We start from the raw sequence: 17,066 nt of genomic DNA, 5'->3' as shown, positions 1-17,066 counted from the left end.
TCTAGTTCCTAAATTTGGATTTAAATATTAATATGTCCTATGTCGTTCTTTTTGTTGTTTAAAAAATACACTGTGATTTTTTATCTTTTTAGAAAGGTGATATGTGTTCATTGTAGAAAATATGGAGGAAAATAAAAAGAGCCACCACTCTGAGTTGACTGTTACGAATATTTGGGCATATCTGTTTTCAGTTATTTTTGTTTTCTGTGTGTGACCACACAAGACTGAAACAGTTTTGCTCTTTTTCAGTTAATCCTTCCTGAACATTTCCTCGCATTTTAAAATATATTTCCTAAACAGCATTGTAATAGCCATAGAATATTTCATCATAGCGGTCACCTAAATGTATCTAACCAGGCCCCTATTGTAGGCAATTTAGGTTATTTTTTTCTTTTTTTTTTTTTCATTTTAACAACATTGTGATGAAACCCCTGTATATAAAGTGTCCACGTGCGTTACTATTTCCTTAGATGTGGAATTTCCCTATCAAAGGATAAGAACGTTTCTTAGGGCTACTTATAAGTATTGCCAAATTGCTCTCTAGAAAGATCTTCTAGTGGTGTTATGAATATGAGTGTTGAGATTAGAAAGACCTAAGTTCAGTCCTGGTTTTGCGGTTCCGGGTCTGTCATCAGCCGTGTGACCCTGGGCAACTTGTTAACATGTCCAAGCTTCAGTTTCCCTTTCTGTTAAGTGGGCTAGTAATACGACCTGCCTCATATCCATTTCTGTGTGGAGTAAATGTGGTAATTCATGTAAAAGCTGAGTAGAGCAAAATGCTCAACATAAGAGCTAACAGTTTTACACTTTTCTAGCAGAGTATGCACTGTCTATTCCTCCATTCTCTCACAAACCCTGGGCACAATTTTGCATAAAAATCAACTTGACAAGTGAAAAAAGACATAGTTTTAACTTCTATGACAAAACACATCTTTCAAGCCTTTAGAAATACGTGACATATTTCAAGTCAAGGGCTGATTTTGACAAACGTCTTTCCCTCAAATGTTGTTTCTCATGAGTGGCAATAGAACAAGTAATAGAAGAAGCCCAAATCTTCCTTAGTTTTAAAGGGTAGCTATATAACTGATTGTGCCTGAGGGCCCAGAGCAGTCTGTCGGTGGGGTAGAGTAAGTGTACGTAGCAATTATTAAGTATGTGCTTAGAACATTTTCTCTCAGCAGTCTCAGTGAATTGGATTTAGCTGTCCATAATTTATTTTAAATTGTATAAATAGCTTCATAAGACAACTGGAATAAATAAAGAGAAAAGAAGGAAAACATTGGCCAGCAATCCCTTCACACAAACAAGTTAAATTCTGTTTGTTGACTGTCCACACAATTTTACAGAATTGCATTAGACGTTCTTTCAAAGCAGAGGATGCATTTCCTCCTACTGAGATCTTTTCCATACAAGTACCATCATTTTACCAGGGCCACGAGGTGCCATCCCAATTTTGTCACGTCAGTGGGAGCTGAGTACAAGGGCAAGAGACCCATATCCCTGGGCCAGGAAAGAGGGTGCTTGACAGATGTGAAGCAGAAGCGGGCTTGGAGGGTAGGACCAGGGCAGCTGAAAATGTTGCTGTGAAGTCTGAGCATGAATGTGACCAGTGTGGGTTAGTCTGAAATAAAAGTTGAAACAACAAAGGAAACGATGTTGAGGAGGGTTCATACTCAGACATTCAGAGGCTGTTTTAAGGACAGCCTTTATTTGGCTCTTCTTGGAAGCCCGGAGGCTCCACATGAATTTAAAGACACAACATGTGTGTCTAATATTGGAAAGGCTTTGCTGGTGAACACAATTTCACAGGTTTTCTGTAATACAAGTGGAGAAGGTATTAAGAAATACAGCCTTGATTATTACAGAGAGAAGAGAGAGTAGTTTTCCTGTCCTGATTATTGTGTCTTAAGTACCAGGCATAAAATGATCTCTCATTCGATGAAATGGAAGCCTTCTTGAGGCTTCAGATCCATCTCTCTTTTATTCCAGTTTAGTTCCCAGTTTCCAAGGCTGTGCCCTTGCGTGTTGAAATGTAATAACTTTGAGGGTACACGGTGAGTCTACTGATTCTTTAATATGGTTTCTGCCATTTAATTCTTGTTCAGAGCAGGCAGTGCACCAGCTCCACCCAGAGCTAGCAGGTTACTCTCTATAATCAGGTATGTACACATGTCTCACACCCAGAGGAAATGCTCACATTGTAACATTGGATGACCATGTCCTGATCACTTTTCAAGATCATTGGTGCTATTTGTAATCTTGAATATTATTTTTTTCTGCTTCCAGCCTTGAATTAGATTCTGTAAGCAAGAGGTTTTGCTGAACAGGGTATGAAAAAAATAAGCGTAGTCTAATTTTATCAATCTTGAGCATCTTGCATAAAATGTTAAGTCAAAATTGTTAGACAGTAAACTTGCTGGAAGATGAAGACGAGGATGCTGGTATGCTATGACAAAAAGAGCACTAGTCTCGGGAGGCGTAATTTAATTCACTCTTTTGCCACTTACTAATGTGACTTTGGGCCTATCTGTTCATTTGTAAAATGAAGTTTTCATTTATAAAACAGGGACTACGCTACATCCTATTTAGCACTCAGTGACAGACTGCATGTGAAAGTCCTTTGTAAACTGTAATATCATATTCCAGTGTGAGGTTGTTACTATGCCTCCAAGGTCAGCATATTTGAAAATTTATTAGTCTGTATTTAAAACACATTTCAGTTCGCTTTACGTCCTGGCCCATCATTTCCGCATTTAAACTCAAGCAACAAAGACCTTGGCTCAGTCGCCTTTTCTCTTGCAGTCTAATTAGGGGCCTGATAGTTTTGCTTTGTTTGGAATTTGTCACCCCATGTTCTAAAGGACGAGATTCAGTGTGTTCCTCAAAAGACTAAGATTCTGAGATATTGCAAAATTGAATCCTAATTGTTTGTCCTCAGAAAGCCGTGAGATTTTATGCTTTCATCAGGTTGGTCACTATTTGGGTTACATTGTAATAGAACCTGTTATTCATATATCAGAGCTATTCACAAAATGGCAGCACCTTGAATAGGGACTATATTCTAAGAGCTGCCTTCCCAACGTGGTAACCGATAGGCATATGTGATTGTTTGCAACTAAATTAATTAAAATTAAGCCAGATAAAAAATTCGGTTTTTCAGTCACACTGGATACATTCCAAGTGCTCAATAGCTAGATATGATTAGTGGCTACTACTTTGGACAGCGGAGACTATAGAATATTTCCATCATTACGGAAAGTTCTGTTGGCCGGTCCTACTCTAAAAGAAAGGGAACCTGATGTCACATTGTTCAGAGGTATCCAGTAAGGTTTCATGCAGAATTTTTATATCATTTTTAGGTTTCCAACCTAAAATAGCAACCTTTAATGTCCAATCAAGGGTTGACATCCACCCACCCACCCCTTTTCTCCAAGCTGCATTTAGGACATTTGATAATTTGATATTTTTGAATGTTCATTTCTTTTTATTGGGTCCCTTAGGTCCTGCGTGACAGATATGTGTGAATGTCCATCCCATAAGAACTGTTACTGCGAGTCATTGCTGGCATATACCCGCGCCTGCCAGAGAGAGGGCATCAGCGTCCACTGGGAGCCTCAGCAGAACTGTGCAGGTGAGAAGTTCCCGGCCGATCCAAACATCAGAAACTCACTCCAGTGCCCAGGATAGCAATAGAAAAGACTTGATGATGTGAATGGTCACAGGCTCCCTTGGCCAGAGGGAAATCTTATCAGTGGCCCAGCTGGATTTCAACTTGATAAAACACAGGGGCTTCCCACTGGGCAGGATAGAAAGCACTTAAGAGAAATGCTTTGTGACAAGCACATTTGAACGATTTAAGGATTTCCACTGCTGCAAAATCCTCCTAACCTCAAGCTACCAGCTGGATGTGCTTTTAGCACGTGGACAGTCACAGCTGTGGTTTCTGTTATGTGTGGAGCAAAGGAGATTTGGGACAATTACAGTCATTTAAGGTCTTCAGGATAAGTGTGATTTTTTTTTTTTTTTGAAAGAGAGAAATGGTTATACAAACACTAGTAGAACATTCTTTTCCTTCTGAGAGACAGATTGCTGTAATAGTCATTTTAGCTCTTTGATCTCAGGCAAGTGAATTAGCTTATTTGATATCTGTAAAATGGACTTCTTTGTTCATCCCAGAAATGTTTCTTACGAAGTGGCTAAGTACTAGGCATTGAACAAAGCACTGTGGGCACTTTGGTGACTGTAAGAGATGAGGTGAGGTCCCTGTCATTGAGGTGCTGGCAGCCCAGTGGGAGAGCCAGACAAAAATAGTAAGTCGAGCACGGTAGAGACTTGCTAAGTATGGTAAGGGTGACGAGGGGGCAAATAGGACAGAGCAAGAGAAAACAAATGGGGAGGGAGTCGGTGGCTACTTAGATGCAGAAGAGGGAGCACGTCTCTGTGGGGATGTTGTTCCAGCCGAGCACTGAAGGATCCAAGGGACTCAGGGCAAGAGATCCATGCAGAGGAAACATATTTGAATAAGATACAGCCGCTCTCAAACTGGAAGGGAGTCGGTGCGGAGGGCCGGGGAAGGAGGGGCACAAGATGAGAGTGGAGTTGAAGCCAGCGCCGGATTGCAGGACTCTGCAAGTCTTGGGAAGGAGTCTAGCTTTTATTCCAAGAATGGAAGCCACTGATGGGCTTTAAGCAACCCTCCTTCTGCTTTCGAAAGGTCGCCCTGTGTAGAGGCTGCTGTGTAGAGAATACATTGAATAGGGCAAGATTGAAGGCAAGAGGCCATTGCAGTCTTTGGGGTGACAAAATGATGGTGGCTTGGATTAAGATGGAGGCAGTGTGTGGAGGAAGAAGAGAGATTTTAGAAATATTTTGGAAATGTACAATAATCTGTACTCTGCAGAGTTATAAGCATTAGTGATACGTATGTGAAACATCTTAGAAGAGTGCTCAACTCATAGAAGATACTCAGTAGTAACTGCTGCTCTTATTTAGACCTGAAGATGAGATGACTAAATGTTTGTCTTTTACTGCAAGGGTTGGCAAATGTTTTTCTGCAAAGGACCAGATTTGCCTGGTAGGGAGAGACTGGGGTTTGCAACATTCTACAGGAATCCTAGAAACCTTAGCTGTGCTATTAGAAAAGAAGGCAGTTCATGGCGCTGCTAACTCTAGAGGGTCTACACTGGTGGAGGGCCGGAGCTGTCATCCGGTTGCAAGAGGGCTCAAGAATTGCCTTTGTCTATATTTTCAGTGCATGGACATCGTGTTCACTTAGACAGTGGGTCTCAATCTGGCTGGACATTGGAGCCACTCTGGGAGCTTAAAAGATAAACCAGAAAACTATGCCTGGGCCCCTTGCCGAGGTATCCTGCTTTAATTGGCCTTGTGTATCATTTGAGACCTCTCAGGAGATTCTGACCTGCAACCAGAGCTGAAACTGCCGAGTTAATTCATATGCTTATTTGAGTGGCTCTGGGGGAGTAGGACGACGAGCGTTTTGGGGGTTACTAAAGCTTCCTCAAGCCACCCCTTGACACAGTCACTAATCCATGTCCTTATAAAGCTCTCAGACCCTTTTATCTACTTGTGAACTTCCCTTTTGGTTTTGCTCTCTCCTCTGCAAGCCCAAGTCCAATCTTTATGTCTGAGTTCACTTTCCACGGCAAGAGTGCCTCTCTATCAATGCTGTCTTCCCAGAGGAGGATTGAGTTGATAAAAATGACCCATATTAAGGTATGGCTGAGGCTCCTGAAAGGTGAGACTAACTGGCTTACCTCCCACCTAGCGCCTCAGTGTGGGGTAGTATAGGAAGGGCAGGATTGTGAGAGACTGGGTCCTTGCACCACACCTTGAATATGCCCGTCTCCTTTTCTCTGCTTTGAAATGAATAAAATATATGGACTCAAGCCCCAGCCATTCATCCTGGTGTAATGTGGGGCTCAGCAGAACTTTATTAATTTTATTAGGTATGGTGCTGTGATGAGGATCATATCAGATACGGAACATGTGAACCCTCTCTTCCTGATGCCAGGCTGTATTTAACACCGGTTCAGTGCACCCAATGCATTTGAGGACTACACTTTCCCCACTCCAGGATCCTGAGTTTAGGGACTGAATCTCAGCAGCTAAAATGACTTTTCTAATGGAAAAGGAATACAGCTTCTGAAAGGTTCCATTCACCACTTAAAATTAGCAGAACCATCTGAGTGAAGTATACCTCTGTCAATGTTTGATTGCAGGGGAACCTTTTATACACACACAAACACACACACACACACACTCACATTGAACTTCCACAAATTGATAGTTGGTATTTACGGAGATATGCAGCATCTCTCAGTAGATTCATTTCTGAGTCATCTGGAATATTGAAGACTATAAGAATACTCTTTACTAATTTTTAGTTCCCACATCTTTTGACTTATGACAGCACTTAAGGCCACTTAATACTGAGAAGGGAAATTTTCCAGGGTAAAAGGCTTGGAAGTTGAACAAATAAGAAGCCAGCCAGGCAAGAAACTCTGAATGAACAAGTGACATCTCCCAGGCTAAGTTGGATTTTAGCACTAGCATGACGTATGAAGCGTATGCCCACTAGCTGTGGCAAGGAGGACTAATGAAACTCTAGTTTAGTGCAGGAATTACTAAATACAATACAATGTGCAGAGGGCTATTGTGAAGGTCTCTAAAAGTTTCATTAACGACCATTTATATTAATGTGTACTATTTTCTAAGCACCTCCTTTGCCCCAAGGACTATACTAGAACTTTGTGTTACATTTTATCTTATTTAATCCCCACTCTCATCTATATGTTAACATTCTGTTACGCACATTTTACTGTAAAGGACATTAAGGCTTAGAATATTTCAGTAATTTGCTAAAAATCACAGAGGTGGAAACTAAGAAAGCTAGGAATCAAACCTAGGTCAATTTGCATTATAGCCGCTGTTCTTAATTATTATGAGCAAGTGCACTGTAGAAAAAAATATATATCTATGAATATATATTTATTTATGTAAGCATCCACTAATTTACGGAAATATTTGTTCTGTAGATCTTTCCAATTTCTATTCACTTGTTCCTTGTTACTTGGTACCTTCTGACTCTGTAACTTTGCTATGACCTTGCTCCTGCATCTTACTTTGCCTTCCTTAGTAGATTTTCTGCCAGCCTCCCTGTAGATGCCACTACTCATTGTCACCGCACTTTGAGGAATACATTTTCTAAGTGGGCAAGGAGCTGGGATATTCAGAGTGGTGTGTGTGTTCCGGCAGCACATGAGATAGTCTGCTGGGTTCTGTGAGCAGTTTCCTCCTTGTTTTATTCTACAAACTCCAGGTGATTCCAGCCCCTGCCCTGCAGCAACTCTGCTCTGCTTATACACACTCACCTTTCCCTTGGCTGACTGGGAAAGGATCCTGTAAAGGATTAGGAGGTAAGGTCAGCACTGTGACCTTCAGCACAGTAAGGGCGCATGGGGACAGTGAGTTCCAGAGGGCACAGATCTACACTTATTGAGCGAATTATTAAAGTCAAGTTGAACGTGGCGCCTTTATGGGGTCCCACAGAAAGTAACGTGTAATGATCCTTGCACGCATTACAGAGTAGCTGCTTATGTGCCCCCTTGAGAATAAGTACCTGCTAACCCTAACCACTTTGGTAGTTTCCTGGTTTTTAAAAAATGTATTTGATCAAATGAAGCCTTTTCAAATGCCCCTACGCAAATCATTTATGTTGTAAAAAGGTATTGTTTGCCTTTTATAAGTTTGAAAAAAAATGGATTAACAGAGGGTAATAAAACAAGGTCCAAGTCAGGATTAACTTTCTAGGATCTTCTAAAAGTTGTGCCAGTTTGAAGGCAAATTTAATCATGTCATCCCCCCATTTAAAACCCTTGCAAGATTCCTCTTCCTCAAGGCTTACAGCCCCTGCCTACTTCTCTGCCTCTGTCTCCTCCCACTCAAATCCCATGCTCCCTTCCTCCAACAAAGCAAGGATCCTCCCATTTCTGATTGGGTCATGGCTGCTTGTTGTTGCTGACACCCCCTTACCCCCTACTCCCCACCCCCACCTTGGCTCTCAGTGCTGTCTCTGCCTGGGAAACTCTTCCTGCCATTGTCTGACTGACAGTGTCTACTCACCTTTTAAGATCTAAGTGGGATCTATTCTCTGAAGTCTTCCTGGATCCCTACCAACCCTCCACACTGAGTTGATGTCTGTCTTATTCCTCCACTGTTCTTTGTTCTCACTGTCTAACGTGTACATCTTGCACTTAATTAACAATCTGTTTATGTGTCCTCTTCACCTATTTGGCTGTAAGTCCAGGCTCCTGAGACTGAAGGTCAGAGATGATATCTGATTCACGTTGGATTCCCTGGCCTAAGAGAATGCCTGCCACATAGTAGATACTCAGTAGCTGTTTGTTGATTTAATTTGAATTGAATGGAGATGATGAAAAAGATCCTTTTTGTTTTTTCTAGTAGTTCTTCATTTTCAACCTTCTAATTTCTACCTGTAGATGGTGAGGGAAATCTCAGTGTTCAGTAGTCAAAGGTAAGGTGTCACAGAGGAGCAGTAGAAAATTAAGTGGTGGAATTAGAAGAAAGAATTGAGAGGTCAGAGAGAGGAAAAGACATGGGAGAATGCATGTCTATAGGAGAGGAGGGAGAAGGAAGAACATGGGTGGGAGAGAGGAATTCTGCCGAGTTTTCATACTAGAAGGGATCTTTGCAAGATCTGAAAGGGAGCAAAGTATCTGGAAGGTAAAGTGAGTTGAAAGAGGCATTCTGGAAGCAGCAGAGTGGAAAATGAACTTAAGGCCAGCCAAATGTAATCCAGCTTGGGAACCGGGATGATGGATTGAACATCATTAAGATGAAATCATCATACAACAGGCACAGACATTTATTAAGCTGTTCCTCTGTGCCTGGCCCTATGCCAGAACTTTGCATCATAGAAGACAAGGACTCTGCCCTCAGGAGTCCCAGACTCAGTGGTTCATTCTGTTCAACCAGGGGTGCTTGTTGTAGTGACCCCTGGAACCTTTAAAATCTACAGCTACCCAAGGCTCCACTGTAGACACAGAGCAAAAATCTGTAGGGAAGGGACTGAGGAATATGTATCTTTTAAAAGATCCTCAGGAGGCTCTTGTGAGCATCTCTGATTAAGAACTACAGCTGCACAGTAATTGGGGGATTAAAACAAGTAAACATAACTATAATGTGAAAAGTGCTGTTGGATGAAGAGGGAAGGGTATCCTGGGGGAGATCCAGGTAGCAACTCGGAGGAGGTGACGTTTGAATTAAGACTTGGAAAATGATTGGTTTGGGAAGAGAATCCAAACAGTTGATAATCAATTTCAGAGCTTTTTGACTGGAAATTAGAGCTAATACTGTAGTAACTGATGAAGAGAGAAAGAGGGAAGGGAAGAGAGAGGAAGCGAAGGAAGGGGAAGAGAAGAGAATGTCAGGGGAATAGTCCTGGAGGCAATTTGAACATTTAGTGCCAGGGAGCAGGTAAATAAGCCCAAGAGAGAAGGTGTTTGCAAGAAGTTAGCAGAAGAATCTAGAAATTTCAGTGTCATAAGATAAAATGGACAAAAAGACTAAATGTTTTGTGGTGAGATCATGTGAGAATGGGGACTGCCTCTATGTCCGTGGATATGGTCATTGTGGAAAACGTCGGCGGGAACTGCTTCAGTAAAATGGTGGGTGAGGAAGGTAGGTCACCAATGGTAATTCATGGCACGGGAACTGGATAAAATGACTGTGAACTTTTCTATGAAGTCTGGAGGTAAGAAGTCTGATAGGTGAGGGAATACTTTGCTAAAGATTAGTGTTGACCTGAAAATGTTTCCAGTATTTAGAGGATGGAGCCAATAGAGACAGAGGAGATAAATGTGCATGGAAAAGGACAAATAATAGAGCAAGTTCCTGGAAGAGATGGGTCAGAAAGCAGAAATGGCAAATGAAGGCTGGGTGCCGATGAGGAGAGGCAGTAGGGAGGTGGGTTAAGGTGCTCCTGCAGACGTCCTGAGTCATCAATAAGAGAGGATGAGTGCGCTGAGACTGGGAAGAGCTCCAGTAGAGTTTTAGGTGGAGGAAGGTGGGAAACAGCAGGAGCTTTTCAATGTGCACCTACTTCCACTTTGGAACTATTCGTTGCCCTCTTCTTTGCTGAAAAGGCGTGAGTCTCTACAGTGACCGAAGCATGAATGTGAGGGTTGTTTACAGGACCAGTTCTCAAACGTGGCTGCCCATTAAAATTAACTGTGCTGGGGAGTATTTTTTAAATTATTTTTAAAATACTGATAACCTGGTTCTACCTTCAGAGGTTCTAATTTAATTGGTCTGGGGTGGGAGTCCAGGCGTTGGGAAGTTCTCTGTCGACCCTGATTTCCAGTTTTGAACACCACTGATCCATAAAAATAGAACAACACATGGATACAATTATTTGCTGTGAATATGATATTCAGCTAGGGTGTTTCCAAATTATTAGGCATGTCCAACGTATAGCATATTCTATTAATCACCGAAAAGAGAAAAAGAGAACTTGGAAGGGATCCGTGAAAAGTCAAAAGATTATCAGAAATGCATAAGTTAAGAGATTTAAAGAAGAAGAATTAAGTTGATCTACTCACTCACTCATCCATCTATCAATGCATCAATCACACAGCAGCTCTCTGAGTCCCTTCTACATGTTAAACACCACACTACTGCTTCCCTCAAGTAGCCTAGATTTAGTTGGAGAAAGAGAGGACAAGGAAATGGATGATTATAATTTCATGTTGCAAATGCAGGGATAGAGGTGGGCGCCAGGTGCTCTGAGTATACAGTCAAGGGACCTCCTATCCAGACAAGAGAGGAAGGAGAAAAGGTTGGGAACTGAGTCTAAAAGAGGGGAAGATAGGGTGAATGGTGGTGACATTCACCGAGCTTGACAGTGGCTCCAGGAGGTTCCTAGTGGCCTAAAGAATAGAATGAAATTATGAGAAGCCAAAACAACATACTAGAGTTACATGGTGGAGGTAAAGTTTGGGAAAGTAGCCTTAAAGAATAGTAGTAAATTTTTACTTATCCACTGTGTCAGTTAGGATCCAGGTGGAAAACAAGTGGCACATGCAGTTTACTTAATTGAAGTAAGTTTCATAGACGGACTACTTTAAAATGGATAAGTAGCATGTTGGGAAATAAGGAAAAGTCCAGTGCCCTGGAAACGTACTGTTTTTACTCACAATAAGCTGACACCACATGTGCGGGTTGGTTTTTTTTTTCCTCACACCAACCAGTTCTCCAACACTCTGGACACCAACTGGGTGTCCTAAAATTCCATTCAATTTTGAGAATAACTGCCCAGAGTTAGCATCGGCCTCCACAGGTTTAAGGGCTCAGTCCCACAAGACGCCTCACTTCAGATGCCAGCTGCAAGTATCGAGTCCCTAGGTTACCCTCACTTCTGCTCCACTTGGCTACAAAGTCGGGGGAGAGAGGTGTTCTCAAAACCCCCTCCCCTCTCAGGCTTAATAATTTACGAGAATTGCTCACAGAGCTCTGGAAAACACTTATTTGCTCTTACTGGTTTATTATAAAGGATACAAATGAACAGCCAGATGAAGAGGTACAGAGAGTAAGGTCTAGAAGGGTCCCAGTGCACGAGTGAGGACACCATAATCCCAGCACCTAAATGTGTCTGTCTGCCAGTTTCAAAGTTTTCTGAACCTGTCGTTAGTCATTTAGGGCTCTGTATGGAAATTTCCTTATGTAGGCCTGATTGATTAAATCACTGGCTGAAAGTGATTAATTCAATATCCAATCCCTCTTCCCCTCCCTGGGAAATGGGGCCGAAAGTTCCAACCCTCTAATCATGCCTAGGTCTTTTTGGTAACCAACCCCCATCCTGAAGCTATCTAGGGACCCTAGGCACCAGTCCTTACCAGCATACAAAAGACACTCGTCACTCTGGAGATTTCCAAGTGTTCTAGGAGCTGTGTGTCAGCAACTGTAGACACAGGCAAGTGCGGCTGGAAGCTGGATTGTTATTGCTGTTCTTCAAGAGGATTCTTCCAAATCAGCGGTCCCCAGCCTTTTGGGCGCCAGGGACTGGTTTCATGGAATACAATATTTCCATGGACTGGGGCAGGGAGGGGGTATGGTTTGGGGATGATTCAAGCACATTACGTTTATTGTGCACTTTATTTCTATTATTATTACACTGTAATATATAATGAAATAAGTATACAACTCACCATAATGCAGAATCAGTGGGAGCCCCGAGCTTGTTTTCACTTGCCACTCTCTGATAGGGTTTTGATATGAGTCTGCAAGCAATTGATTTATTATGGCCTCCCTGTAGTCAAACCTCTCTGCTAATGCTAATCTGTGTTTGCAGCCACTCCCCAACGCTAGCATCACTGCCTCAGCTCCACCTCAGATCATCAGACATTAGATTCTCATAAGGAGCTCACAACCTAGATCCCTCACCTGCACAGTTCACAGTAGGGTCGTGCTCCTTTGAGAATCTAATTTCACCACTGATCTGACAGGAGGCGGAGCTCAGGCAGTAATTCGAGTGCTGGGGAGTGGCTGTAAATACAGATGAAGCTTCGCTCACTTGCCCGCCGCTCACCTCCTGCTGTGCGGCCTGGTTCCCTGTTCTAAATCCCTAGTGTATCAACATTCCTACTCCTGAGAATGAGGGGTTGCACCTTTGATTGTCATTGGAACTAACTCAGATGGGAAAGTCCATGTGTCATAGAACTTCCAGAATGTTGGCAGTATTTTTTTCTGACAACTGTATTCATGAATTTCAGGAAGTCTCAGAATATTGTCAAAATCATTTCAGCTCCAAGTTAACAAAGATAGTAACTTGCTATGATTTGGCTACATCATCATTTTTACGTTCCCTGACCAGCCAGCCAGCCACTTCCCTCTCCCCAGTCACACATCTAATTTTTCTCCATTGGTCCCTACCCGACTCTTGCTCAATTTGTCTCAAATTGATTAATTCAGCGCATGATCACTAGATTAAAATATGTCACTCATTTCCAATACCCTTGGCAGGTTTTTCCCTGTATGTGTAATTCTGTGTATTTGAATATCGAGGTGGTTGCAGAAATTATTTTTATTCATCACAGCTCAATAGCTGGAAGAACTATTTGGAGTTAACTTTTCATACTATTCTCAATACCTAAATAACCTATAGATTTCCTTGAGGCTTGACTAATGTATAGTTTGTCCTATCTGGGAATAAAGCTTTTTCATTTTATTTTATTTTGAAGTTCGCTGGCCCAGCAGGTGGATCTTTGATGTTGTCTTTCTAGGTGCAGGTGGTTCCTAGAGTGTTTGGGCAGTGTTCGGTGTTTGTTATTCTTTTGTTAGGATGCAGAGTTGCACCTGTGCTGTGGGGAGACCAGGGCCATCAGTGACGTGAGCCTTCGGGAATGGCATGGGGCTGAGGGTGAATTAACCTGGCTCTAATGGTTTCCCCACATCTCACCTACGTCACCTCCTCTTTTTCAGCCACCCAGTGTAAGCACGGTGCCGTGTACGATACCTGTGGCCCGGGATGTGCCAAGACCTGTGACAACTGGAATGAGATCGGTCCCTGCAATAAGCCGTGTGTTGCTGGTTGTCACTGTCCAGCAAACTTGGTCCTTCACAAAGGAAGGTGCATCAAGCCAGTCCTTTGTCCTCAGCGGTGACCTTTGTTCCGCTCCTTCAGACTTTGAACCTGGTGTTCTTGACACTGAAGTGGAAGAGCCAATGAAAGACTGTGATATTTGTGTGCTGATTCTGCAAATACACACACGGAGTATATATGTGTACATATATAGATATATAGATATATTCAGAAACACTTCATCATTTATATAAACTACAGGTGGATTATTATATGTATATTTTTTGCTATAAGACATGTATTGTTTCTAGGATCCTAATCTGTAAGCCATTGAATACACTGTATAAATAAACCAGGTGTTTTTAATTTAATAAGGCAGCATGCAGACATATTGGATGGTTTTACCATCACATACGTTTGTCATTTTTAAGAAGTTTTCTAAGAAATCTAAACTGCCTGCCTGAATTAATTTTTGATTTGAATAGGATTTGCAGTTGAATGGGAAGTGTGTTTTTCTGGAGAATGGCAAATTTATCTAGGGGCATTTCATGCTTCCAAAGAAAGGAAAGTATGCCTGAGAAATATGGCTAGTGATTGGCGACAGGCTCTAATGGTGCATGTAAAGCAAGGGGTAGAGGCTGTTAGACTTTATTGGGTCATGGTCCGATATTATTTCCAGAACTGATTGGCTGGTTGCCAAGAAATATGTATTTGTCACTAGAGCATAACCGAAGAATCAAATGATTTCTTGCCATCTTTGCATATTCCTTGAGTCTCCTAATTTTGTATGTGTGTATGATGGATATGTCCACCTCTGTGTCCCACATTGAGATGCTGGTGTGTCTGGATGACTTGTTAGTTTTATTGAGGATGAGCAGGTATTTGAAGAAACTGTTGTACAACGTATGACAAAATACCCATTTCTCTGCATCTCACAGCAATTTAGGATGAGCAAATCCCATGAGTTAAAGTAAAAGCTATCTCCATTTTGTGACTATGCCATGTGTGAAATGAAAGCCTGTATTTCTAGAGGATTCCTAGACCAACACTATTTGGCAACAGTGAATTTGTCCTAATTATTAGAAAGAAAGGCTTTACTGATCGGTTGATTTAACATCAATACAAAGAATGGTCTACATGCTTGCTCTTACTACTAGTCACCATGTGATTTTCCTGACTTTTGTTTTCAGTTGAATAAGTGAACATGTCAACAACACAAAACCCACTGATGTCTAAAAATAAAATGTTCTGCATTGTAGTAAATAAAGGGCTTAAGATTTAAAACAACGCATTTTCTATTTCAAGATGTGTTGTGTTATACTTTACAAATAAGCTATGGCAAATTCAGGTTCATCCATTTTTAACAGCTTTCTTTAGATATATTTTATATACCCTACAATAACTCATTTTTATAAAGAGTGTTATTAGTAGATAATAGCAAACCTCCAAAGTTTTGACAGTCGGCGTAGTGCCATTGCTTGTTAAGACATTTGTGTTCCTGTTACATATATTCATGACAGCTAAAGGATTAGTCTGGATTTTTTACTGGGGCATCTCCAGCTGTTTGAGAAAATTGAATAAGTCACACAGTGTAATAGTGATTGTCTGGGACACCAGGGAATGTGGTTGTCATTGTTGCGCTTGGGCCATAACCAAACTCAGTATCTGGGACCCAAGGTAGCCAGTGCTTCAGTGCTGCACTTGGAAAGGGGGCTTTGACGTAGGAGACTTGGGCTCCAGGTGTGGTTTGTGACCTTGTCCACAACTGTTTAAGCATTTGGGGCCATAATTTGTTTCTCTGAAACACAAAGAGGCTTTGTAATATATGGGCAGGGTTGAGGATCAGGAGACCTAAACACCCCGCCGCCAGTGAGATTACCTGCACAGTAACCTGAGACGCAGTGTGCAAACCCTTTTACACCTACTTTTTGCTCTTTGAAACCTTCTGGAAATTTATTTCCAAATACTTTCAGTCTGCGGTTGGTAGAACCTGTGCAGATACGCAGGGCCAACTGTAGATCGTGCTCAGTAAAAGCAAGTTCTTCTTCCTCTCCCTGTGAAAATAAGAATGTTTTGAAAGTCCTAAACTAAAAGTTTTGCACTAGGAGGAAAAATGAATTGTTGACATTTACAATCGCAATTTTTGTTAAAAGGGTGGCACATTGAGAATTACCAGTTCTTCAGGTGAAAAGCCACCCCTTTAAACTCGCTGTTTCCTATCTGACTGTAATAGGGAAGAACAAATCTGACCCCTTATTGGATCCATTTCTTTTCCTTTAACCTTTGTATTCTATTGCTTTTGCTGCAAGTTAAGAATGTTGCCTCTAGCCTGAAATATACAGGATACCTCATTCTCAAGGCTCTGACCTTTCAAGGTATAACACTTTTCCATTCTTACAGAGATAAAATGTTGCAGAACAGAGAATATGTCTTGTTGAAGGTTTATAGGAACATTGTAAACCTATGTGACAGCTGCAATAACAAAGGATTCTGACACCAAGAAGTTTACACCAACCAACCATACCCCCTCCCCTTTTAGTATAAAAGAAGCCTGAATTCTAACTAGGGTAAGATGGTTCTTTAGGACCCTAGTCCACCATCTTCTTGGTCTGCAGGCTTTCTGAATAAAGTCGGTATTCCTTTGCCCCAGCAACTCGTCTCTTGATTTATTGGCCTGTCATGTGGTGAGCAGTACAAGCTTGGACTCGGGTGACATGACCACTAGCCTGTAAAAGGGCACCTCCCCTCAAATTGAGAAAGACCAGTGGTTGACTCTTTCCCCAGCTTTTGTTGAACATGAAAAACCCATTTTGACTGGAAAACTCTTTCTTACTATGAAATATTTCAGACACACAAGGAGGTACAGAGAATAATGTTGTAAACGCCCATGAATACATTACCCTAATTAAGAAAAGTAACTGGTAGGTCATTGATACATTTTTCTTGCATAAATCAAATCACATCAATCTCATGGTTGCAACAGCTGCATGTGGACTTTTTCCTTGCTGGGTTTCTATTCACTCTGCTACTGTTAGTCACTCAAATTCATCTGGATCTGACAAGTATCAAGGATGTGAGTCTGAATGCTCTTGGTGTGGGAGAAAGAGATGCCTTAGGGGACAGGCACCAAGATATTTTAATTAGCCATCTTCTGTAAACCACCCTCAGGAGCAAGCAAAAAAATGTCTCTTATTCTAAAGCCTGAAGTGTCAATACAAGCCTTTTAAGAACTCAGGATTTTAATTTTGAAAAATGGCAAGGTTCAAGTGGCCAAGGATGAATTATTAGGGGAAAGGAACTAATGCTGGTGATTATGTTGACCTTGAATTAAGAACCCAGACATTTAGTCCTTTAAGGGGAGCTTTTGGGCTTTAGAGCTATGTTGTTACACAGGATTAATTAAATCAATCAAATGATGAACACATGCATGAGATCCATCTTTACTGTG

General features: G+C 41.6%; 1 protein-coding gene across 1 annotated transcript in view; it reads left to right on the top strand.

Moving 5' to 3' along the window:
* BMPER (BMP binding endothelial regulator) overlaps positions 1 to 14,900 on the top strand; it is a 108,174-nt gene extending 93,274 nt beyond the window's left edge. Inside the window, exons 6-7 of the mRNA XM_022583589.2 lie at positions 3,501 to 3,631; positions 13,519 to 14,900. Coding sequence (XP_022439297.2) covers positions 3,501 to 3,631; positions 13,519 to 13,700 — 313 coding nt within the window. The 3' untranslated portion in view covers positions 13,701 to 14,900. The remainder of the gene's footprint in view (positions 1 to 3,500; positions 3,632 to 13,518) is intronic.
* The last annotated feature ends 2,166 nt before the right edge of the window (positions 14,901 to 17,066 follow it).

This window comes from Delphinapterus leucas, chromosome 9 (assembly GCF_059928025.1).
Source record: "Delphinapterus leucas isolate spDelLeu-1000000601 "Yukka" chromosome 9, BTC_Dleu_Yukka2, whole genome shotgun sequence".
Classification (NCBI taxonomy): domain Eukaryota; kingdom Metazoa; phylum Chordata; class Mammalia; order Artiodactyla; family Monodontidae; genus Delphinapterus; species Delphinapterus leucas.
Note: the sequence above shows the minus strand (reverse complement) of the source record. Positions and strands in the feature narration are given on the sequence as shown.